A 24,215-nucleotide genomic window follows, 5' to 3' on the forward strand; every position below is an offset into this window, starting at 1 on the left:
AAATTAATGACACTTTGAAAATGATGAAAAGTGTTTTCAAACTAAGAATGTTGCTGCACATGTATTTGCAAAATCTAAAGTGTTTTTGATTTTTTTTCTCAACTCAGTGAATGTAATGAAATGATTGTAATGAAGAAAGAACAATTTAACAAACTGAGATCTTGCAGCAGATAATAGAGGGGAAACATTTTTAGGTTTGTTTTCTTTTTTGCATTTTATTTCTTAGTGATAGCTCTGCAGATCAAAAACATTCCAGTGCTAATTAGTTTTTTCAGTAGGCCTTTGCACACATATAAAACAGAACAACTTTCTTGCCTGTTTTCCCCCAGAGCTGGGTACAATGAGAGTAGTAAATGGCTGGAACCTTTGAGTTGTCTTTTCTACTGGGAAGGTGAAGTGGCTTGGTGTAGAGTGTGGAGAAGGAAGAAATAAGAGGTTCTTCAAAAAAGTAGTACTTCCTAAAGCAGTGTTCACTGTATTGCTGTGTGGTTTACATATCAATCTATAGATATCTAGGCTATAGATAGCCACAGACTAATCCTTACTGCAGTTTGAATGAGAGTAATTCAGATTTTTCTTTAACTTTGTCATATTTGATACAGATTTTATAATTTTTAGTCACTTCCATCATATGAATAAAATAGCAGCCTTTTCAACCTTACATAGGAAATATTGTCCTACTGCCTTTCATTTCAAAATTGCTCTATTAATGCAATTAATAATACAATAAAATTATTTTAAGAAAAATATTGTAACTTATATATGACTTGACACCAGATTTATGTAAATCCTGTTGGAGTGCAAAAGAAAAAAGATGGTGAAGATTAATTTTCTTACATGAAGTCAAGACACTCTTTTAAAAATAATTTTAATAATTATCAGTTACTCTTGCAATCTTGATTACAAGATTACTATTACAATAATTACACTTAGAAGTTTAGATATGGCTAATTAAAATAATTCTGTAAATTAAATTTTATTGAACTTATGCTACATTAGTTTAAATACATTTATGGGTACTTCACAAGCAGTTATTATTTATCAATTATACTGATTTTGAGTTGTCTTATGATGCGTTTATGGGGGAGCTAAAAGTCTGGAACAGTCCCATTAGCTTTGCACTTCTATTTTTCTTCAAAACTTGAAAATTAAAAAAAAATACTTCAAAACAAGGAACTGCTGTCAGAACCTGATCACCTGACCTCAAACTTTTCAGAATAGGAAATGGGAGAATGTCTCAGAAGAAGCACTTCTAAGATCTTTTGATAAAAGCCTAGCTGGACTGAAATGAGAAGTTCATTTTGCCATTGATTGCAGAAGGGTTGTATTTCATGCCAATGATTACAGAAGTTCTGAAACACATGATTAAAATGAAGATTCTTCCCTTGATGCCAGAAAAGGGACGACATACTGAAAAGGGATATTTGAACCAACAACTTTTCAGTGATTTCAGTCAGAAGGTCAGGAATTTGCCTGTCTTTACATGTGTAATGTTTACATGTCTAAACAAAAAGTTGTTCTTTTTTTCTTACTAGAAGCCTGAAGTGTGTATACTGGAAAATACAACACTGACCTTTGACTGGGGGAGGGACAGAAGAGAAGGGAGAAAAAGGGAGTGAGAACAATGAAGCAATATGGTTCTGCCTTTCAAACAGACAGGCACCTGTGTCAGCACACCCTGGAAACTGTTTAGACCTTTGGCTTCTGGGCATGACAAAATTTGGTCTTCACTGACTTCTCTTGTGTCTAACATTATCTCTTTTCTTTTTGCACTGGTAAGTTGAAGCATTATGTTATTAGGGACAAAAAGTTACATAACAAATCATTCACAATTTGCGGTATGCAGCATCATAAAGTGACAATTCTGTGTACCTGCTGTAAGAATATCTGGTTTTCAGTGGTAGTTCTTATACTTCAGTTCACTCAAAGATACTGATTTCTGGCATTGACTGCAACTCTTTGAGTGCAACCATCCAGCCAGTTTCTTATCCGCCAAGTGGTCCATCCATCAAGGTCATGTCTCTCTAGTTTAAGAGACCAGGATGTCATGTGGGTTAGTTACCTGCACAAGTCCAGGAAGATGACATCAGTCACTCTTCCCATATCTACAACTGCTGTAACCCCATCATAGAAGGCCACTAAATTTGTCAGGCACAGTTTGCCCTTAGTGAAGCCATATTGCCTGTCACAAATCACCTGCATACTTTCCATGTGCCTTAACATAGCTTTCAGGAGGATCTGCTCCATAATCCTACTGGATATGAAGATGAGACTGATGGGCCTGTAATTCCCTGGGTCGTCTTCTTTCTCTTGTTAGAAATGGGCGTTATGTTTCCCCTTTTCCAGTTAGTGGGAACTTCACTGGACTACCATGAGTGGCTTAGCCACTTTCACTGCCAGCTCCCTCAGGACCTACATCTGATGTATGTCATAAGGTCCAATAGACTTGTCCATGTTCAGGTTCCTTAGGTTGTCTTGAACCTGGTCTTTTCCTACAGTGTCTGGGTCTACAGTGTTGTCTTTCCAACAAGTACTAGGATGGTTGAAATCTCCTATGAGGACCAGGGCTTGTGAATGTGAGGCCACTGTTGTCTCTCTGTAGAGGGCCTCATCCACACTGTCCTTGTGGATGAGCAGCCTGTAGCAGCATTGTAATGTCACCTGTAACTGCCCTCCCTGTGCTCTCCATCAGCTTTTGATCCATTCCCAGGTGGAACTCCATGAGCTCCAACTGGTCATTTATATAGAGGGCAACACCGTGTTCTTATCTCCTCTGCCTGTCCTTCCTAACGAGCTGATATCCTTCCATTCCAACACTCCAGTCATAGGAGTCATCCCACCATGTCTCTGTGATGCCAATAAGATCATAGCCCTGCACAGTTGTATTGTTTCTGCTTGTTTTCTTCCCTTTTTTTTGTTTGTTTTGTTTTGTCTGTTGTTTTGTTTATCTCATTTTGTTTTGGGATGTTTTTTTCTTTAGGATGGGGAACCAGTTAAAATGGGAGTAGCAATGACAGATCTTGCTACTGGGCTGTATACGTATGGAGCAATTATGGCTGGTTTACTTCAGAGGTATAAGACAGGAAAAGGGCTGCACATTGACTGCAATCTCTTGTCAACTCAGGTAGGAGTTTTAAAAAAATTTCCTTTTGTTTCCTTATGTTTGAACCTAAACCTACCATTTGGACACAAATTAATATGCATTAGTTACTACGGCTAATGATGACAAATAATAATGACAGTAATGGCATTAGTGATAGTTTCCTTATTCTGCCACTCTGGTGGCAGTGACCATTTTATATGACATGGTTATAGTTACTGTTGCATTAAGTTTGGCTTTCACTTTTTACATGTTCTTGGAAAACACAGGTTAATCAAGGTTTATAATATCTCTGAGATTTTAACAGTTGTAGTAGGTGATTTGAGATAAGACAAGTATAAGTGGTGAAACTGGTTTTGGGGCCTTGGCACTGGGCAGCGTTAGTATCAGAGTGGCTGAATAACTTGAGCAAAATCACCCAGAGTAATCAAGTATCACCTAAGTTTCAAAGTAATGTAGTCCAGGAAGTCTGCCTTTTGGCTCCGGGATTTAAAGAATAAAGTAAACTTGAAGATGCAACATTTTTTCTAGACATATTGAAGACAAAAGTGTTTTGATCATGAAAGATATACCATATACTACAAATAATGAGAACTTTAAATTTTCTTTGAACACTTAAGCACTAATGGTGCAATGATTTATAATTTGTAAAAAGAAAGTTATGTTAGTATGAGCTGCATGTGATTGGATGATATGTTGTCTTGCTGATGTAGGTACTTGCTGGTACCAAACGGGTATATTTTGCAGAGGAATTTTTGTTTATGTTTTAAAATGTGCATCAAAATTATATGAAGTTCTAATCAAAGCTACTACAGTGCTTCATTTTTTTCATTTTTATTCAATTGTATTTTTCTTTGCATTGTATCTGTCAGTACAGTTGAGAGATGACAGTGCCCATTGTGCAGGTGGGCCAGGTGTGAGCAGGAGGTTGGACAAGATGATCTCCAAATGTTCCTTCCCACCTATATCATTGTATAATAATAGTGATTGAGACTAATGATTGAGGTTGCTCTTGTTTTAGTGCCTACTGCTCTTGTCTAAATACTTCCCAAAATCAGATCTGGAAAGGAGGGGAAGCCCTTGCTTAAATCAACAAAGAAGTTTTCATTTGTTTCAGAACAAATGTTTGTAAGGACTGAATTTAATTATACGTAAATATATTTGGAAATGGTGTGTCTGCATTTGAAAATTGTAATAAGCAGTTTAGAAAAATATTTTAAATGTATGTTAAATACCTTTTAATAGTTAAGGGATTTTATTTTTAAGATATTGTAGTGTTCCATATTATGGCAGCTTGTCCTTGATCTTTTTCATTTCTAATTTTATTAAAAGGATTTCTGTTATTTTTTGTTATTGTATTTTGGTTTTGTTTGTTTGTTTGTTTGTGTTTTGTTTATTTGTTTTTTAATTCCTTATTCCACCGTTTTTGGCTTTTTTTTTTTTTTTAAATGAAACTTTCTTGATTTTTATTAGATATTTTATCAAATGCTGAAAGTAAAAAGAGTTGAAGTTAGGTTTTGCTGTAGCTCTTGTATTTCAGCTTGGTACCTCATTTGTCTTTAGAATCTTTTTTCTTGGTTAGGATAGATTTAGCTCTGCACAAAAGTGTTCTTATATTGCAGAATTTCTGTCTGAACTTCTACACATTGTCCTTTAGGCCACTCACTGGGATACATAGGAAAGGGATTGAAGACCTGGATAAATGTGAGTGAACAAAGCATGTGAGGTGGTGTTTGTCTTCTATATGCTTAGCTTAGCTGAAAAAGTACTAAATGGTGAAGGGAAAGTTTAGTAGTATTTTAGATTTTCAGACTTTAAATCTTTCCATGCTTGTTACCAAATTATAGTTGTCTAAAAGTTATTAACAGGTAATTCCATACATGCACATTCTCATTGAAAAATAAGTGGTTTTATTTACTTCAGTGTTGGATAAATTAAACTCAAATAAGTTGGTATTTTGGAATAGTGTATGGGTATAAAATGTTATTCAGAAAATGCTTTTGTTTTAGATAATCCTGTTACTTCAGTCCAAATTAATTTTAGGGTGTTGGCCCAAGACTGCAACGAGAACATATATTCAATTGGAAGAAGTGTTTGTAGATGAGGTGCTAGAGTACCAAAAATAAACCCGTGTGATCAATTCTATTAAAAAAATGTGTTAAAATGAATGAAGTAAAATGTAGCTGACTGCTGAGACTCCCTCAGAGAGAAGATCTAGTTTTTCTGGTTAATTTTCTTTCATTTTGCAAGACTGGTGGTTATTTGTAAGTATTTAAGGCTGAGTTTAATAACAGTAGCACAAATCTGAAAATTAAATAAGTAAATAATAAAATTGCTCTTATAGGAATTCTGATGGTAATGGGTTTTTTAAAGGAAAGTTAGACAATTACTGTGATAAGATTCATGCTTTCACAGGGATTAGGGTTTTACATCCAAGCGAAGATACCTAAAACTAGCTCTTCCTCATGTGATGAATGTTTAAAAAGAATGACCTTTAGAAGTTTCTCATGGATGCTGCCAAAACTATAAGGAACCTAAAGTTGTAGACTTTTGGTTTGTTAGATTCTTGTTGTCATTGATTAATGATGGGATCTAGAGGTCAAACAGATGTATCATGATAACTTTTCCTTCAGAATGAGTTTCATTGAAGTGTAATATTTTTTCATGAGAAAAAAGGAATTTTCTGTGTGTAAAACAAAAGCGTTACTGAACCATCCTCCTATTAATAGTGTTGCAAAAGCATGGACTTGTATGAAACTTTTTGGTTTTGCCAGCATTTCATGCACTGAGCTAACGTAGGAGTGTACTTGCATCTTTTGTCCAACCCTTTGTTTTGAACTGAGAATCGTGAAGCTGGCCAATACATATGTCTTCATTGGTCAGTGTTGATGTCTTTGATTATGTCAGAAAGGAAAAAAAAAAACAGGAATTAAGGCACTCAAATAATTAGAAAATTGTGAAAACTGCATGGTTTATTTTATAGCAAAAAAACCCTAGCATGTGCATGCCCATCTATATCTGTGCTATCACTTTTCTGCATGCCTTATAGGATTGCAAGAGGATTTTTTTTTTCCCAGAGGGTAGGGCTGGAAAATGCTTTTGATACTAATTTCCTGCACAGATATGCAAATGATAAAGAGCACTGAGCTGAATTCAACTGCCAATGAAAATGATCTGAAGCTTTTTAAAGAACTATCCCACTGACTGGCAAGTTAGTTTTGTATTTAACTGGTCTGTGCAGCACCAAATTATCAAGTGAAATCCTGTTCTCTGAAGATATAGTATTTTTAATATCTTAAAAAAGACGTCTTTCTTTCAAATTCTGTGTAGCAAACACTTATTGCTACCCAAGAGGATTTCTTTTCCCATAACAAAATAGGATTCTATGATTTTGTTGACAAGAGATACAGTGACTCCTAGGATGTGGTTTTGCAGTGAGCACTAACTATCTATATCTCTCATCTATAAACTTTTAACCCATGTTGTACAATTCCTTTGAAATTTTTGACTTTTAGATGATTCATAGTTGTCAGCTCCTGACCTTTCAGCATTTAAATAGTGTCCTTTAGATGATACTAGTAAATAAGAAGGAAGTGGGTTTTGGATTTGGTTCCAATTATGCAATTGTGCCTTTTCTTCTGTTGTGGCTTAAAAAAATCTCTTGGAAGTTTTAATATCCTTCCTTATTTAATTACAACCAGGCTTCAACAAATACTGTAATAAGTGGGTTTCTTTTGGATTGAAAATCTGCAAGAAGTATTTTACATTTAACATTTCTGCAATTTTGAAGTGTATTTTTTCCCAGATTCCACAGACAGGATAATGTCGTTAATATTCTTTGTATTATATGATTGTTCATCAGGCACTTCTCTGCTTCTAATTACTATGTTTTAGTTTGTATTTGCCATAGTAAACTCTTACTCTTCTTAAAATTTCGAAGTGACCTAAGAAAACCTAGAAAATTGGTATAAATTATTTTCTATATTCCACCTCTGTGCTTAATTTGACAGTGAGTTTACTCAGGTAATGATGAGGTTTAGAAGCTATTAGTTTTTGTTTCTGCATCACATTTTCTTGAGATCACTGTGTTTAAGGCTTATCTATTTAAGGTGCTTTTAGTGCTGTCTATTCAGGGCTTTCAAGGCATGTCTTTTACAAATTATTGGGTATGGGTGAAACTGGGAACCATTACATACTTCCTGTAGGACATGTATGGCATCACAGAATCCCTGAGCAGTAAGTTGTATGAGGAATATCAATCTTGGAACTTAAATACTGCTCAGGTTCTTGATTGGATCTTGTTCTCTGCTTGCTGACAATCGTGAGTTGACTGAATACAGAAAGAAAATCTTTTTAAGAGGTCATTGCTTCTGATGACTTTGGAGGACAACTAGGAGGACTGTAACAGAGTTGTCTTGTTTTGGGTATGGTTTGAGTAAGTGGGTTTTTACTAGGTTATAAAATGTCATCTTTGCAAAACATTGTATTCTTAATCTCCATCATAATAAAAAATTGAGTATGTGCTATATGGAGATGTCATCTTTTTCACTGTATAGCTCTGGTACTGGAATAAAATCTGAATTAATACGAACATTTCTTTAAACATCTTCTGTGCTGTAAACTCTTTTCTTGGCCACAATTCTTAATAATTTCCACTGAGGACATCAGTGTAACTAAGAACAGAACTTATCCCTCTGGGTTTTAAGCAGCCAGTATTTGATTGAATAGACCAGAAGACCATACTAACATGACAGTAACTCAATTTAATATTGGCCTCTGTGGTATGTGTGTTACAATTTCTAATGATTAGTTACACAGTCATTGGTAGAATATACTCCAACTTGATCTTGGCTTTATTTAGTTGTTTTCTTTACTCTGTAAACAGAGTTCATATTCAAAGTGCAAGGGTATTTCTTCTTTAGCTGCTACCTGACAGTAAATTCTCTGTCTTTTTGTGTTCACTACCATTGTTCTGGTATGAGATTGAATGAGTTGCAGCTTCATCTTCTATGTTGATCTGCCTCTGTCATCAATTAGAGAAGGACTAGGGATGAGATGGAAAAAATACGCCCCTTTATTACTAAAAGAAAATAAAAGTGGCTGTCTGGAGTGGATAGGGGAGAGAGTTTGAAGACAAAGAAGGACATTTCTTTTAATGAGTTTATTATTTAGATGACCTTTAAATAAGGGTGTAGTCTTGGAAATGGAATCAAGATGTTTATTACCAGCAGATCAGGAATTGTTCTGAGTATTAGGAGGAGGATAACCTGGGTAGTTGAAAAGAAAGGGGAATGATTTAAGCAAGTGTACCCTAAGAGCTCACCTATCCCTCTAAACTCATAGAACTTTTTAGAAGTCATTCTATAAGTTGGTCAAATTTGGATAGAACCTTTTAACACATTATGTGCTATTTGTTAAGATAAATAGCAAGTAAAACGTTTTACCTTGATGGAAGAGATTTCAATTTTACGTAATGGAAAATTTTAAGTTAGGAAGATAACTGGTTGTTATGTGCTGTTGAACCTCTGGAAATCTAGTAAACCTTAACAAGTATGGCATTTTGGGTTATGCTAATGGAATGCTAGCTAAGGTTTCATACTGCTTGGTTTGATTACTTCAGAAACTTTGTTCTCTAGTCCTTTCATGAGCCTTGTTGCCCTTTGCTGGACATGCTCCAGCACCTCAATGTCCTTTTCAGAGTGAGGGGCCCAGAACTGAACTCAGTACTCGATCTGCAGCCTCACCAGTGCCAAGTACAGGGGGATGATAACTTCCCTAGTCCTGCTGTCCACACTATCTTCATACAGGTCAGGATGCCATTGGAATACCTGGTCACACTACTAGTTCACATTGAGCCGGCTGTTAACCAGCACCCTCAAGTCCCTTTCTGATGAGCAGCTCTCAAGCCTCTCTTCCCCAAGCCTGTATCATTGCATGGGATTGCTGCAACCCAAGTGCAGGGCCCAACACTTTGCCTTATTGAACCTCAGTCCTTAGCCCACTGTTGAGTCTGTCCAGGTCTCTCTGTAGAACTTTCCTACACCCGAACAGATCAACACTCCCATCCAACTTAGTTTTGTCTGCAAATTTACTGATATTGCACTCAACTCCCATGTCCAGATCATCAATAAAGATATTAAACAAGATTGGCCCCAGTACTGAGCCCTGGGGAAGACTGCTAATAACTGGCCACCAACTGTATTTAGCTCCATTCACCACCACTCTCCAGGCCCAGCCAATCCAGCCAGTTTTTTACCCATTGAAGAGTCCACCCATCCAAGCCACGAGCAGCCAGTTTTGCTAGGAAGATGCTGTGGGAGACAGTGTCAAATGCTGTAGTGAAATTTAGAAAAACTACATCCACAGCCTTTCCCTCATCTACTAAGGAGGTCACTTTGTCGTAGAAGGAGATCAGGTTGGTCAAATGGGACTTGCCTTTTGTAAATCCGCATTGGCTGGGCTTGATCGCCTGGTTGTCCTGCATGTGCCGTGTATTGGCTCTTAGGATGAGCTCTTCCATGACCTTGCCTGGAACCAAGGTCAGGCTGACAGGCCTGTAGTTCCCCAGATCACCCCTCTGACCCTTCTTGTAGATGGATGTTACATTTACTAATTTCCAGTCAGCTGGAACTTCTCCCATTAACCAGGACTGCTGGTACATGATTGAAAGTGGTTTGGCAAGTTCTTTCACCAGTTCCCTTATTTCTCCAGGATGGATCCCATCAGGGCCTATAGACTTGTGCGTGTCTAGTCAAAGTTCAGTTATTTGTAAAAATGCTTTGCCTTGCTTGGAATGAATATTTGTAGTACTGTATTTCTCTTCATTCGAGCTTACTCTGTAATAAAACATTTTGTTTTTTTGTGGTACTACAATATTTTTTTTGATTAATTAAAGAGTAACTTCCTTCTTCAGGGNTTTTTTTTTTTTAAATGAAACTTTCTTGATTTTTATTAGATATTTTATCAAATGCTGAAAGTAAAAAGAGTTGAAGTTAGGTTTTGCTGTAGCTCTTGTATTTCAGCTTGGTACCTCATTTGTCTTTAGAATCTTTTTTCTTGGTTAGGATAGATTTAGCTCTGCACAAAAGTGTTCTTATATTGCAGAATTTCTGTCTGAACTTCTACACATTGTCCTTTAGGCCACTCACTGGGATACATAGGAAAGGGATTGAAGACCTGGATAAATGTGAGTGAACAAAGCATGTGAGGTGGTGTTTGTCTTCTATATGCTTAGCTTAGCTGAAAAAGTACTAAATGGTGAAGGGAAAGTTTAGTAGTATTTTAGATTTTCAGACTTTAAATCTTTCCATGCTTGTTACCAAATTATAGTTGTCTAAAAGTTATTAACAGGTAATTCCATACATGCACATTCTCATTGAAAAATAAGTGGTTTTATTTACTTCAGTGTTGGATAAATTAAACTCAAATAAGTTGGTATTTTGGAATAGTGTATGGGTATAAAATGTTATTCAGAAAATGCTTTTGTTTTAGATAATCCTGTTACTTCAGTCCAAATTAATTTTAGGGTGTTGGCCCAAGACTGCAACGAGAACATATATTCAATTGGAAGAAGTGTTTGTAGATGAGGTGCTAGAGTACCAAAAATAAACCCGTGTGATCAATTCTATTAAAAAAATGTGTTAAAATGAATGAAGTAAAATGTAGCTGACTGCTGAGACTCCCTCAGAGAGAAGATCTAGTTTTTCTGGTTAATTTTCTTTCATTTTGCAAGACTGGTGGTTATTTGTAAGTATTTAAGGCTGAGTTTAATAACAGTAGCACAAATCTGAAAATTAAATAAGTAAATAATAAAATTGCTCTTATAGGAATTCTGATGGTAATGGGTTTTTTAAAGGAAAGTTAGACAATTACTGTGATAAGATTCATGCTTTCACAGGGATTAGGGTTTTACATCCAAGCGAAGATACCTAAAACTAGCTCTTCCTCATGTGATGAATGTTTAAAAAGAATGACCTTTAGAAGTTTCTCATGGATGCTGCCAAAACTATAAGGAACCTAAAGTTGTAGACTTTTGGTTTGTTAGATTCTTGTTGTCATTGATTAATGATGGGATCTAGAGGTCAAACAGATGTATCATGATAACTTTTCCTTCAGAATGAGTTTCATTGAAGTGTAATATTTTTTCATGAGAAAAAAGGAATTTTCTGTGTGTAAAACAAAAGCGTTACTGAACCATCCTCCTATTAATAGTGTTGCAAAAGCATGGACTTGTATGAAACTTTTTGGTTTTGCCAGCATTTCATGCACTGAGCTAACGTAGGAGTGTACTTGCATCTTTTGTCCAACCCTTTGTTTTGAACTGAGAATCGTGAAGCTGGCCAATACATATGTCTTCATTGGTCAGTGTTGATGTCTTTGATTATGTCAGAAAGGAAAAAAAAAAACAGGAATTAAGGCACTCAAATAATTAGAAAATTGTGAAAACTGCATGGTTTATTTTATAGCAAAAAAACCCTAGCATGTGCATGCCCATCTATATCTGTGCTATCACTTTTCTGCATGCCTTATAGGATTGCAAGAGGATTTTTTTTTTCCCAGAGGGTAGGGCTGGAAAATGCTTTTGATACTAATTTCCTGCACAGATATGCAAATGATAAAGAGCACTGAGCTGAATTCAACTGCCAATGAAAATGATCTGAAGCTTTTTAAAGAACTATCCCACTGACTGGCAAGTTAGTTTTGTATTTAACTGGTCTGTGCAGCACCAAATTATCAAGTGAAATCCTGTTCTCTGAAGATATAGTATTTTTAATATCTTAAAAAAGACGTCTTTCTTTCAAATTCTGTGTAGCAAACACTTATTGCTACCCAAGAGGATTTCTTTTCCCATAACAAAATAGGATTCTATGATTTTGTTGACAAGAGATACAGTGACTCCTAGGATGTGGTTTTGCAGTGAGCACTAACTATCTATATCTCTCATCTATAAACTTTTAACCCATGTTGTACAATTCCTTTGAAATTTTTGACTTTTAGATGATTCATAGTTGTCAGCTCCTGACCTTTCAGCATTTAAATAGTGTCCTTTAGATGATACTAGTAAATAAGAAGGAAGTGGGTTTTGGATTTGGTTCCAATTATGCAATTGTGCCTTTTCTTCTGTTGTGGCTTAAAAAAATCTCTTGGAAGTTTTAATATCCTTCCTTATTTAATTACAACCAGGCTTCAACAAATACTGTAATAAGTGGGTTTCTTTTGGATTGAAAATCTGCAAGAAGTATTTTACATTTAACATTTCTGCAATTTTGAAGTGTATTTTTTCCCAGATTCCACAGACAGGATAATGTCGTTAATATTCTTTGTATTATATGATTGTTCATCAGGCACTTCTCTGCTTCTAATTACTATGTTTTAGTTTGTATTTGCCATAGTAAACTCTTACTCTTCTTAAAATTTCAAAGTGACCTAAGAAAACCTAGAAAATTGGTATAAATTATTTTCTATATTCCACCTCTGTGCTTAATTTGACAGTGAGTTTACTCAGGTAATGATGAGGTTTAGAAGCTATTAGTTTTTGTTTCTGCATCACATTTTCTTGAGATCACTGTGTTTAAGGCTTATCTATTTAAGGTGCTTTTAGTGCTGTCTATTCAGGGCTTTCAAGGCATGTCTTTTACAAATTATTGGGTATGGGTGAAACTGGGAACCATTACATACTTCCTGTAGGACATGTATGGCATCACAGAATCCCTGAGCAGTAAGTTGTATGAGGAATATCAATCTTGGAACTTAAATACTGCTCAGGTTCTTGATTGGATCTTGTTCTCTGCTTGCTGACAATCGTGAGTTGACTGAATACAGAAAGAAAATCTTTTTAAGAGGTCATTGCTTCTGATGACTTTGGAGGACAACTAGGAGGACTGTAACAGAGTTGTCTTGTTTTGGGTATGGTTTGAGTAAGTGGGTTTTTACTAGGTTATAAAATGTCATCTTTGCAAAACATTGTATTCTTAATCTCCATCATAATAAAAAATTGAGTATGTGCTATATGGAGATGTCATCTTTTTCACTGTATAGCTCTGGTACTGGAATAAAATCTGAATTAATACGAACATTTCTTTAAACATCTTCTGTGCTGTAAACTCTTTTCTTGGCCACAATTCTTAATAATTTCCACTGAGGACATCAGTGTAACTAAGAACAGAACTTATCCCTCTGGGTTTTAAGCAGCCAGTATTTGATTGAATAGACCAGAAGACCATACTAACATGACAGTAACTCAATTTAATATTGGCCTCTGTGGTATGTGTGTTACAATTTCTAATGATTAGTTACACAGTCATTGGTAGAATATACTCCAACTTGATCTTGGCTTTATTTAGTTGTTTTCTTTACTCTGTAAACAGAGTTCATATTCAAAGTGCAAGGGTATTTCTTCTTTAGCTGCTACCTGACAGTAAATTCTCTGTCTTTTTGTGTTCACTACCATTGTTCTGGTATGAGATTGAATGAGTTGCAGCTTCATCTTCTATGTTGATCTGCCTCTGTCATCAATTAGAGAAGGACTAGGGATGAGATGGAAAAAATACGCCCCTTTATTACTAAAAGAAAATAAAAGTGGCTGTCTGGAGTGGATAGGGGAGAGAGTTTGAAGACAAAGAAGGACATTTCTTTTAATGAGTTTATTATTTAGATGACCTTTAAATAAGGGTGTAGTCTTGGAAATGGAATCAAGATGTTTATTACCAGCAGATCAGGAATTGTTCTGAGTATTAGGAGGAGGATAACCTGGGTAGTTGAAAAGAAAGGGGAATGATTTAAGCAAGTGTACCCTAAGAGCTCACCTATCCCTCTAAACTCATAGAACTTTTTAGAAGTCATTCTATAAGTTGGTCAAATTTGGATAGAACCTTTTAACACATTATGTGTTATTTGTTAAGATAAATAGCAAGTAAAACGTTTTACCTTGATGGAAGAGATTTCAATTTTACGTAATGGAAAATTTTAAGTTAGGAAGATAACTGGTTGTTATGTGCTGTTGAACCTCTGGAAATCTAGTAAACCTTAACAAGTATGGCATTTTGGGTTATGCTAATGGAATGCTAGCTAAGGTTTCATACTGCTTGGTTTGATTACTTCAGAAACTTTGTTCTCTAGTCCTTTCATGAGCCTTGTTGCCCTTTGCTGGACATGCTCCAGCACCTCAATGTCCTTTTCAGAGTGAGGGGCCCAGAACTGAACTCAGTACTCGATCTGCAGCCTCACCAGTGCCAAGTACAGGGGGATGATAACTTCCCTAGTCCTGCTGTCCACACTATCTTCATACAGGTCAGGATGCCATTGGAATACCTGGTCACACTACTAGTTCACATTGAGCCGGCTGTTAACCAGCACCCTCAAGTCCCTTTCTGATGAGCAGCTCTCAAGCCTCTCTTCCCCAAGCCTGTATCATTGCATGGGATTGCTGCAACCCAAGTGCAGGGCCCAACACTTTGCCTTATTGAACCTCAGTCCTTAGCCCACTGTTGAGTCTGTCCAGGTCTCTCTGTAGAACTTTCCTACACCCGAACAGATCAACACTCCCATCCAACTTAGTTTTGTCTGCAAATTTACTGATATTGCACTCAACTCCCATGTCCAGATCATCAATAAAGATATTAAACAAGATTGGCCCCAGTACTGAGCCCTGGGGAAGACTGCTAATAACTGGCCACCAACTGTATTTAGCTCCATTCACCACCACTCTCCAGGCCCAGCCAATCCAGCCAGTTTTTTACCCATTGAAGAGTCCACCCATCCAAGCCACGAGCAGCCAGTTTTGCTAGGAAGATGCTGTGGGAGACAGTGTCAAATGCTGTAGTGAAATTTAGAAAAACTACATCCACAGCCTTTCCCTCATCTACTAAGGAGGTCACTTTGTCGTAGAAGGAGATCAGGTTGGTCAAATGGGACTTGCCTTTTGTAAATCCGCATTGGCTGGGCTTGATCGCCTGGTTGTCCTGCATGTGCCGTGTATTGGCTCTTAGGATGAGCTCTTCCATGACCTTGCCTGGAACCAAGGTCAGGCTGACAGGCCTGTAGTTCCCCAGATCACCCCTCTGACCCTTCTTGTAGATGGATGTTACATTTACTAATTTCCAGTCAGCTGGAACTTCTCCCATTAACCAGGACTGCTGGTACATGATTGAAAGTGGTTTGGCAAGTTCTTTCACCAGTTCCCTTATTTCTCCAGGATGGATCCCATCAGGGCCTATAGACTTGTGCGTGTCTAGTCAAAGTTCAGTTATTTGTAAAAATGCTTTGCCTTGCTTGGAATGAATATTTGTAGTACTGTATTTCTCTGATAAACATATGTGAAGTTATTTTCATTCGAGCTTACTCTGTAATAAAACATTTTGTTTTTTTGTGGTACTACAATATTTTTTTTGATTAATTAAAGAGTAACTTCCTTCTTCAGGGTATCACTTACAAATTTGTTGCCACTGTTCAAAAAGCATTATCATGCAGAAGTGTCATGTCTTCCACTCCAGACTCATTGGTAATACTCAAGTCAAATAGAACTTTGGACCACATTTCTCTGACTTGCATTCTGTTTAACAGCTCAGTAGATGAACCACATCTGCATTGCAAACAGCATTAAAATGCTCAAAAAGTCATTATGGGGATTCATTAACGCTGCAGAGGCACAGAAATACATTCTTGCACGTTGCAAAGCATACTATTTAAAACATTTTGTTCCATTGCATGGATTTGTTTCTTCCGTCATCCCTGTAGTGCATTAGCACCAAAGTACTTAATGGGCAGTGACCGGAGATCTTTCAGTGTTAGAAATAATGCCATTGTTCTGCTGAGAAAATTACTGTAATGAACGGGAGATTTGGCTGTGATAGTAAGGGTGGAATATTTGAACATTTCTCACATAACCAAATAGACATAGCTTGTTTCTGTACGTGCCTCCTTACGTATCAAATTAAAAATCTAGAAATCTACCTCTTTATACTGCTGCAGCACAAGCTGTTGAAATTACTATTATATTTTATGTTTATATCTGTTCTGAGATCAAAATTACATTGTCAGGAGTAGATAAACTACTTAAGATTCTTTTTTCTGTGAAAGTGTTCACGCTGATAAATGTGGAGACAAAAAAGAAGTGTTGTAAATAGTTAGGTGTATGCACATTTTCATTGTAAATGGCCCTGTTCCTAGTGATAAGATCAAAAGTGAAAAGTATCTCAATACAGCTTCTTTTGGAGGTTGACAGCTTTCCACTTCTGATTAAAGAAAATAATCCTTCACAAAATGTATGTAGCATCCAATTTGGAGCCTCTGGATACTACCCTTTGCAAACAAGAAGAAAAATTGCTATATTTATTCTGATGCTTGTCTTCACAGGTAATTAAGCTTTATGTGGGCAAAATCTGTCTGCATTGCATTTTTATGCTTTCCTGTTTCCATTATCAGCTGTCAAATATGGCTACATTTTTTAGAAGAGAAAAGAATCATTTAGGTTGGAAAAGATATTTAAGATCATCAAGTCCAGCTGTTAACCCAGCACTGCCAAGTCCACTGCTAAACCATGCCCCTAAGTGCCACATCTTTTAAATACTTCCAGATATGGTGACTTCCCTGGGCAGCCTATTTCAATGCCCAAGAGCCCTTTCAGTGAAGAAATTTTTCATGTTATCTAATCTAAACCTCCTTGGTTTAGAGGCCATTTCCTCTTGTGCTATCACTTGTTGCCTGGGAGAAGAGACTGACCCCCACCTGGTTATAGCCTCTTCTCAGGTAGTTGTAGAGAATAAGGTCCCCCCCAAGCCTGCTTTTCTCCAGGCTGAAAAAAAACCAAACAGCTCCCTTGATTACTCCTTATAAGACTTCATAAGCTTATAAGACCCTTCATCAGCTCCATTGCTCTTATCTGGACATGCTTCAGTGATATGGAGAGAGGACAGGGAAATCTCTGTGTCATAAGTCCTGTCTGCTGTGGGGCCTGTTTCTCTCTCTCTCTCTCTCTCTCTCTCTCTCTCTCTCTCTCTCTCTCTCTCAGTTCCTCATACTCCTCAGTTTACTCACCTCCTCTCGGAGATCTGTTACTAAGCGAAGGAGTTTCTCTACCTGGGTGCACCTCCCACAACTCAAATTGGTCTATGCTTTGTAAGTCTGCTTGCAGTTCTTTGCATGAATAGAAGCCACTCTGATAAGCTGATCTGTGCTATTTTCTAAACAGTCAATGAAATACAACCAGATATCATTGCATAGAATTAAAACCCTGTTAAGTTGTAATATGTATTATATGCATAGGTTCTCATTGGTAAAGGTTATAATTAAGAAATAATATAAGAAAATGTGTTATGGTTTTAAAAAACTGTATAAAATGTAGCAGAATAAACTTTTTGTAAGTTGCATTTTGCGTAGACTTTGTAAAGCTGAGCATAGTATTTCAGTGGATATATATTTTTTTTTCAGAGACTTAAAAACTTAAGGAAATAACTGTAGAAGTTTATGGTCAAGGTTGTCTGATATGTCTATTACCGGCATCTGATTTCAGTTATTAGAACTCTGCCAAAGTTTTAACTGTTTTGGCTGAATTTTCCATGTCATAGAATTGCCAGAAAGGGATTTGTTTTCAAAGTGACTTTTAAGATGATTCATCTGTTTCCAGGATCATGTTATGGGAAAATACATTGATAGGCTTTTTTCTTTTTTTTTTTTTTCTCCTCCTGAGAAACTCAGTGCCTTAATTTTTGGATTTTGCACTAACTTTGGAGTTCTTGGTATTTTTAACCTGAAGATTATCTTTAATAGATTTTTTTTTAAGTGATGAATTCCTTAGAGATGTTCCTGTTTTATTATGAAGCTGACATAGGATTTTTTCAGTGATTAAAGTATTATCTTTCTTTACACTTTCAGAAAAAACAGATTAATATTTTATTTTAATCAAGAAAATGAAATTTATTCTTCCTTTTAAAATGTTTTTCTTCAACTGGAGTTAATTTAAAAGAAATGGTTTTTTGTTTCCTTTTTCTCTTTAATGCCAGTGCTGTCTAGTAGATTCTATGGTCAGGATTTTGTTTCTTATCCTTCACCTAAGATTCATCTGAATGTGTGTAAGTTTATTGGTTTTGTTTCTTTCTTTGTTTGTTTTAACTGGCGACTGAGGAGAGATAGGATAAATTTAACACTTACCACTTACTTTCTCTTGAAACTCTGTGCTGAATTGTATATATTTTTGAAATTTCAAGTCCTAGATCTGTTGGTTGCATCAATCTTCGCTATTGTTAATACTAATTGAATCCCAGTCAGGAGATGATCTCCATGCTGTGGGAAGCACAGAAGCATTCATTCTGGTATTTTATAAGCTCTAAATAGCTCATTAAAAATAATTTGTAGATCAGTTCTTTTTTGTTGTTGCATTTCACTGAACATAGCAGTTCTCTGTGATACAAATGCATTGTGTTTTTGAAGATGCCTCGGTTTCTATGTTTATGTAGTCTAAACTGGTTTTTTTAGAAGGCAAAAGGTGTTATCAGCCATCATTTTCACGCTAAAAAAGTATCTACATAACTATGTAATTTAAAGTCTGTTTTGCTCTTTTTATCTATCTTCCCCTCTGATAATCCATGTTTGATATAGGGTTTTCAAATGCATTACCTTTGTTTTTCTCATTGATTTTTTTTCTATTTTATTGTTTTTGGTTCATTAAGCACTGCCTAGCACATTATTTGTGTGGCTATGTGATTCGCTGTGTATTGTTTGGTCAGGTGGCTAACTTGAATCATCAAGTCCCACATGCTGCATGTGATTACTGACAGAGTTGGATACCTGCCTAAGTGTCTGGTTGGAAGGCACCAAAACAGGACACAATATGAGACCTGTTTTAAAATTGTAGGTATTTGTCATTAAAGATTTGATTTTATCTTTACAAGATTGTACTTGTGACTGGGATTATGCCATTTACTAATGCTTCAGTGCCAGGAGTTTTCTTTTGTGAAGGGTGAATTCATGATAATTTCCTGGAGGTTTGCATTAAAAGAAATCAGCATCACTGGGAAGAAAACACTTTTTACTCAGAGCACACTGTTCATAACATGACCACAGACATTTTCTAAAAGACTCTTTAATAGTAAGCCTTGACCTACTTGATAGTAGTTTTGCATTTTTTAGTTACCTTTTGCAGTCATTCATGGAATTTACAAATCACTGATTGAAAGCAGCTATGTACTACTGGCTCTTAAAGGGGAGAAAAAAACCTGTGTGGAGAGGGATTGTGGAATTATGGGACAACAGTTGTGAATTCAAAAGTCCAGACCTACTGCCTTGCCCAGATATAGGGACACCACTGATGAGGCAGTAAAATCTTGCTTGATGCTGGGCAGTGGCTTTGCTGTACATTCGCATGTGGGAATGTATGCTTTGCCTATTGGTTTATGTCACTCTTGAACTGACTTTTAGATCCTGTAGATCTCTCAGCTCCAGGCTAGATGGGAGGCCCTTATGTGCCCAAACATAGGGTGATATGTGTTGACAGCTCTTGAGAATGCTGTGGTTTCCTGCTGGACCCCTCTGTGATGGGCTGCCTTGAATTGTGGCAGCTGTCTTACCTCTGCACAAGACTGTGGTTCCTGCTACCCAGTTCATTCTTGCAGGAGTTTGAAACACAATTCCCTGCCTAAAAACTGGTAGAACAGCACCATTCATTGTGGTGCAGTGCCACATCCTGAGACTGATGGGTCAAATGCTTAGAAATCGCACAATTAACTGGAAGAGTGGAGGTTTCTTCTAAATGGAGTGAGGTTTTCTTGGTAGAGATAGAGGTTTTAGGTTTTAATGTTTGTGTTTTTTTTTTTTTTTTTTTTGTTTGGTTTGGGTTTTGTTTGTTTGGGGTTTTTGTTTTTTGGGTTTTTTTAATGAAAAAATGACTCAAGAAGCAAGAGCTGGGAATCATCCTGTGCATGTATCCATGGAGGTAGCTTCAATAAGGGCAACCAGGGATAACTGCAAAAGAAAAATTAATGAAACTTGAATTTTGATTTATTAGTGTCAAACTATTTATTGCAACATGGAAAGGGGAAGATATTTAAAATCAGTCATTAGGTAAATACTAGTATGGGATCAGTCATTTTAAGAGACCTTTTTAGTGTGTGCCAGATGTGAATTGTGGTCTTGTGTTCACATTTTTCTCATGTAAAGATTTTTTTTCCATATCACTAGAAGTATGGAAAAGGTGTAAATGGAAGATTATTGGCCTTTGCACAACAGAATGCAATGGAATTTTCTAGAATGACTTTTTTCTACGAAGTTACAAATTAATATTCGTGTTACTATTCTGTAGAATAGCATAAAATAAGTTACCTTATTTTGGTTGTAAAATGCCTGTCTCAAAGTTCCTAAGAGTCAGTCTATATGCTTACTTTAAGAAAAAATAAACAAGAATGAGAAAAAAGTGAATTAACTTGGCTTAGAGTCAAAGCCTTGTTAAGATAAGTGGCAGGATGGAGACAAAAAATTGGAGGGAGAAGAAAGTAAAGAATATAATTAAAAAGTTATTTTCTCTTCTTTCCAGTTACCTGCCTTCTTTTGTTATTCATATACACTTGTTGAAATTGCATGCAAATGATTGATTGACTCAGCAAACTCATTGTAATAAATTATGTTTGATGTGCTATCTTGAAAAAAATCTTTTGAAATTCTGTCTCTTTTCTTTGTCTACTGACCTTGTGGCTTTTAATATCTTGTTTCCCATCTGTCTGATTCCATCATAAGCTGAGCATAACTTTTCAGACCTTAATGCAGCTCTCTTTTTGTTCTGGTTTAAGTAAGTCTGTAACACAAATATGTGATTTGGACATCAACAGTAATATTAGAAAGGAATGTTGAAATATGTGTTCCCTTTATTGATGTGAAATAAAGAAACACTTATCTGTAGATATTTGATAATACATATTTACAGTGCATAGGTCTGTCCCTGCAAGCAAATGAATACAGAGATGTCTGTATCGTTGTATTACATCTACTTTAATGTTACAAGTTCAAAGGTTACTTTTAAGGATTAATTCTTAATTAAAGGAGAAAAGAAATGGGTCTATAGAGTTTCAGGAAAGCAATTTTAAATATAGATTTAAAAATACTTAGCTGAATATGTCATACAGATGTACCTAAACTGCAATTTGAGAGATTGATTGTTTTATAGATATTTCTGCTGCAAGAACTATCTGTAGCAGTGAGGTCCTGAGTCTTGAATTACAGGGGAATTTGAAGAAGTAGACTTACATTGTTAAAAACCTTTTTTTTTCTAAGGATATTATGTCAGTAGAAATGTTCGGTTGGGATGTTTTTTTTGTACTTATAGGTCAGCAGTTTGCTTAACAACTGTAAGGTATAGGTAGATAAATTCTTTGTGTTCTTTATAAAGGACATAAATTGTTTATGCTGAAAGGTTTTTCTGGATAGTGCCTTTTTAGTGGGACTAAATCTTCGGAGAGACCAAAGAGAATGAAGTGAGCCAGGAAGAGAGAGAAGGAAAAAGCATGGTAGTCCTAGGAATGTCTATAACAGTTTAATGGGACAGTAGAAACAGAATCGTGTTTTAAGTTTGCTGAACTTGTCAGAAAGTTATTATAAATGGGCCAAAAAGCCTTAGAGTTCACTCAACTAAGTGTATTCCTACGTGAAACACAAAACACTGAAATATTTACTTTGATGCGGTCTACATAAATTTATTTGTTTGGTGATAATACTATGACTACTAATAATAATTATTTTTGGCTGGCTAATTTGACTATGAACAAGATACCCAACTCAGAGAAGGAAGTCAAAGGGAGTCAAAAGACTTATTGATTTATTGAAAAAACAATAATAAGTAAACCAGTGTCATACGCTACATAGGCATATGCATTCAAGCAAGTGATCAGTACATTGACAGCAATGGAATTATTCTTCATACTAAGTAGCAAGTTGAACTGAGACCTTGATATAGGCTAAGCAACTGTTAGTCCCAAAATTGCTGTCTTCATAATCACAGTGTGTTTCATTCTATATTGCTGAGGAAATCTGTATTGCAAACCAGAGGAAAAAGTTCTTTCTACGTACGCCCAGATCCATTTCCTTAACTGCAGAGATTTTCTTGGGGACCAAAGGAGAGACTAGATATTGTTCAACATTTTAGCTGAATAAAGTGACAATGGGCTATAAGAAGCTGCAGTGAAATTCAGCTACAAAGTGTTTTCCAACACTACTCAGTAATAAGGAATTTTATTTGTAGTTAGTATGTCTATATATATATAACTTTTGTCAGCAGTGAAGCTCTTTTTTGCTCTATATATTCCTAGGTTTTCTGATGTACAGAATCACTGCATCTATGATTTACAGTTAAATGTTTGCTTTAAATGTGAGAGTGACACATTCAAATTGCCTTGTTAGAATATATGGAGAAAGAAGAAGAAAATGAAATGGCATTCTTTTTTTCTAGAAATTCTGATATAATTCACTTATTGGAATATGAATAGTGGACTCTGAATTAATTACTACATGATTTGTTTTAGATTAGACTGACTAGTAGGCACAAAATAGTGTAAATACTTCAATCATCATAGCAAATTTCTTCCATCTAGAGGAAAAATATGGAGAAAATAATATTTTGGGAAAAAAATGGTCACATGGCCTACTGTTTAGACAAGTACTTGCATTTACTGGTATAAAGCTACTAGTTAACAGAATAAAATAAGTATATTGTGTCTGGTGAATTAGTGATAATGATGCATGGTAACTAATGCTTTATTGTGTTACTTGGCTTCAGATATAGTTGCGCACTGTATTCTCTCAAAGAATTAAGAATAAAGAATCTGGCATTGATTATAACAGAACCACTGATTTTCATGCATTACTGCATTCCATAAATGTTCACTTCTTTTTCCTAAAATATAATCACGCTTACAAGATATATATTAAACCCCTCAAATTCTGGTTACTAAATTAGCATGCCATATTTTCCCTAAAGTTAATATTTTTCTAGTTTTGCTGTCTGACTAATAAGTTGATAAACCTCTCCTTATCTTCTAATGACAGATGACTTATTAAGGGCTACCACTTAATTATATTGCAGAACATGTGGGGAGCTGAAGAATTCAGAAGTATTTTCCATAGCTTGGACATGTAAAATGAGAAGCATAGGAGAAAACAAAAAGATAATCTTGTAACTGAGAAAAAGCCTTTGTGATTTAAGCATGAGATTGAGGTTCAGGAAATGGTGAGTTCTGTCCCACAAATCCATCGTGCTTTGCACTAGACTATGGACAAGACACTGATTTTTATGTTGCTGCAGTTGACCATTCTGCCAAATATTTAGGGTGATACTGTCTTATCTCGTAGGGTAGTTTAATACTATATGTGTCTAGCATTACTAGTGTTACAGGGAATGTACTAATTTTTGAGTTTATTGAGTTGTACTGAAACAAGCACTTCCATGATATAGTTGTAGCCTGAATTTTTCAATATTAAAAAGTTTACATAATATATAATATTTAAAGGATACTTTTGTGACATAAATATTTTAACTTATGTATCTAAAGCATATAGAAATAGACAGTAATCTCAGAGAAGTTTTCAATGAAGTTTCAGCTTTCCTGAATACTATACTTTTTTTCCATTTCCAGGTTGCATGTCTCACTCATGTAGCAGCTAATTACCTTAATTGCAAAATTGAAGCAAAACGCTGGGGTACTGCTCATGGGAGTATTGTTCCATATCAGGTAAGCAGAAAGCATTAGGTTTTTTTTTCTCTTGGAATTCATTATTTTGTGTATTATGAGATTAAGAATTGACTTTTCCCATAACTTGCTGTAGTCTGTAATGTATCTGTGTCTAGGTACGACAAGGTTCTGTTGTTCATTGTCATTTCTGCATTTTCTATGTTTCTTCATCTGCAGTAGATTAGTAACAGAACACTGAAATAGATCAAAGGTGTTTGCTGAAACTGGATGACTTTAAAGCTAGTGTGATGGCTTGATTGGTTTTCACCTGACACAGAAACCTTTTTTTTAAGGTCTGCCTGACTTCCGTACCAGTTATAAACTGAAATCTTTTCCCTCTGAATTTTGTGAGACTACAAGGTTTTATCTTGTGAGTTTTAAAGAGCAGTCTGAATGACCAAGATAAT

At 35.8% G+C, this 24,215-nt stretch overlaps 1 protein-coding gene across 4 annotated transcripts in view; it reads left to right on the top strand.

Moving 5' to 3' along the window:
- SUGCT (succinyl-CoA:glutarate-CoA transferase) overlaps positions 1-24,215 on the top strand; it is a 321,965-nt gene that overhangs the window by 43,016 nt on the left and 254,734 nt on the right. For 2 of the 4 annotated variants that reach the window (XM_017823290.1, XM_017823314.1), the window contains exons 8-9: positions 2,981-3,124; positions 23,713-23,808. In XM_017823290.1, coding sequence (XP_017678779.1) covers positions 2,981-3,124; positions 23,713-23,808 — 240 coding nt within the window. The remainder of the gene's footprint in view (positions 1-2,980; positions 3,125-23,712; positions 23,809-24,215) is intronic. The other 2 variants (XM_017823298.1, XM_017823306.1) reach the window with 2 other exon arrangements.

Source organism: Lepidothrix coronata, unplaced genomic scaffold (assembly GCF_001604755.1).
Source record: "Lepidothrix coronata isolate B3197 unplaced genomic scaffold, Lepidothrix_coronata-1.0 Scaffold3, whole genome shotgun sequence".
NCBI lineage: Eukaryota > Metazoa > Chordata > Aves > Passeriformes > Pipridae > Lepidothrix > Lepidothrix coronata.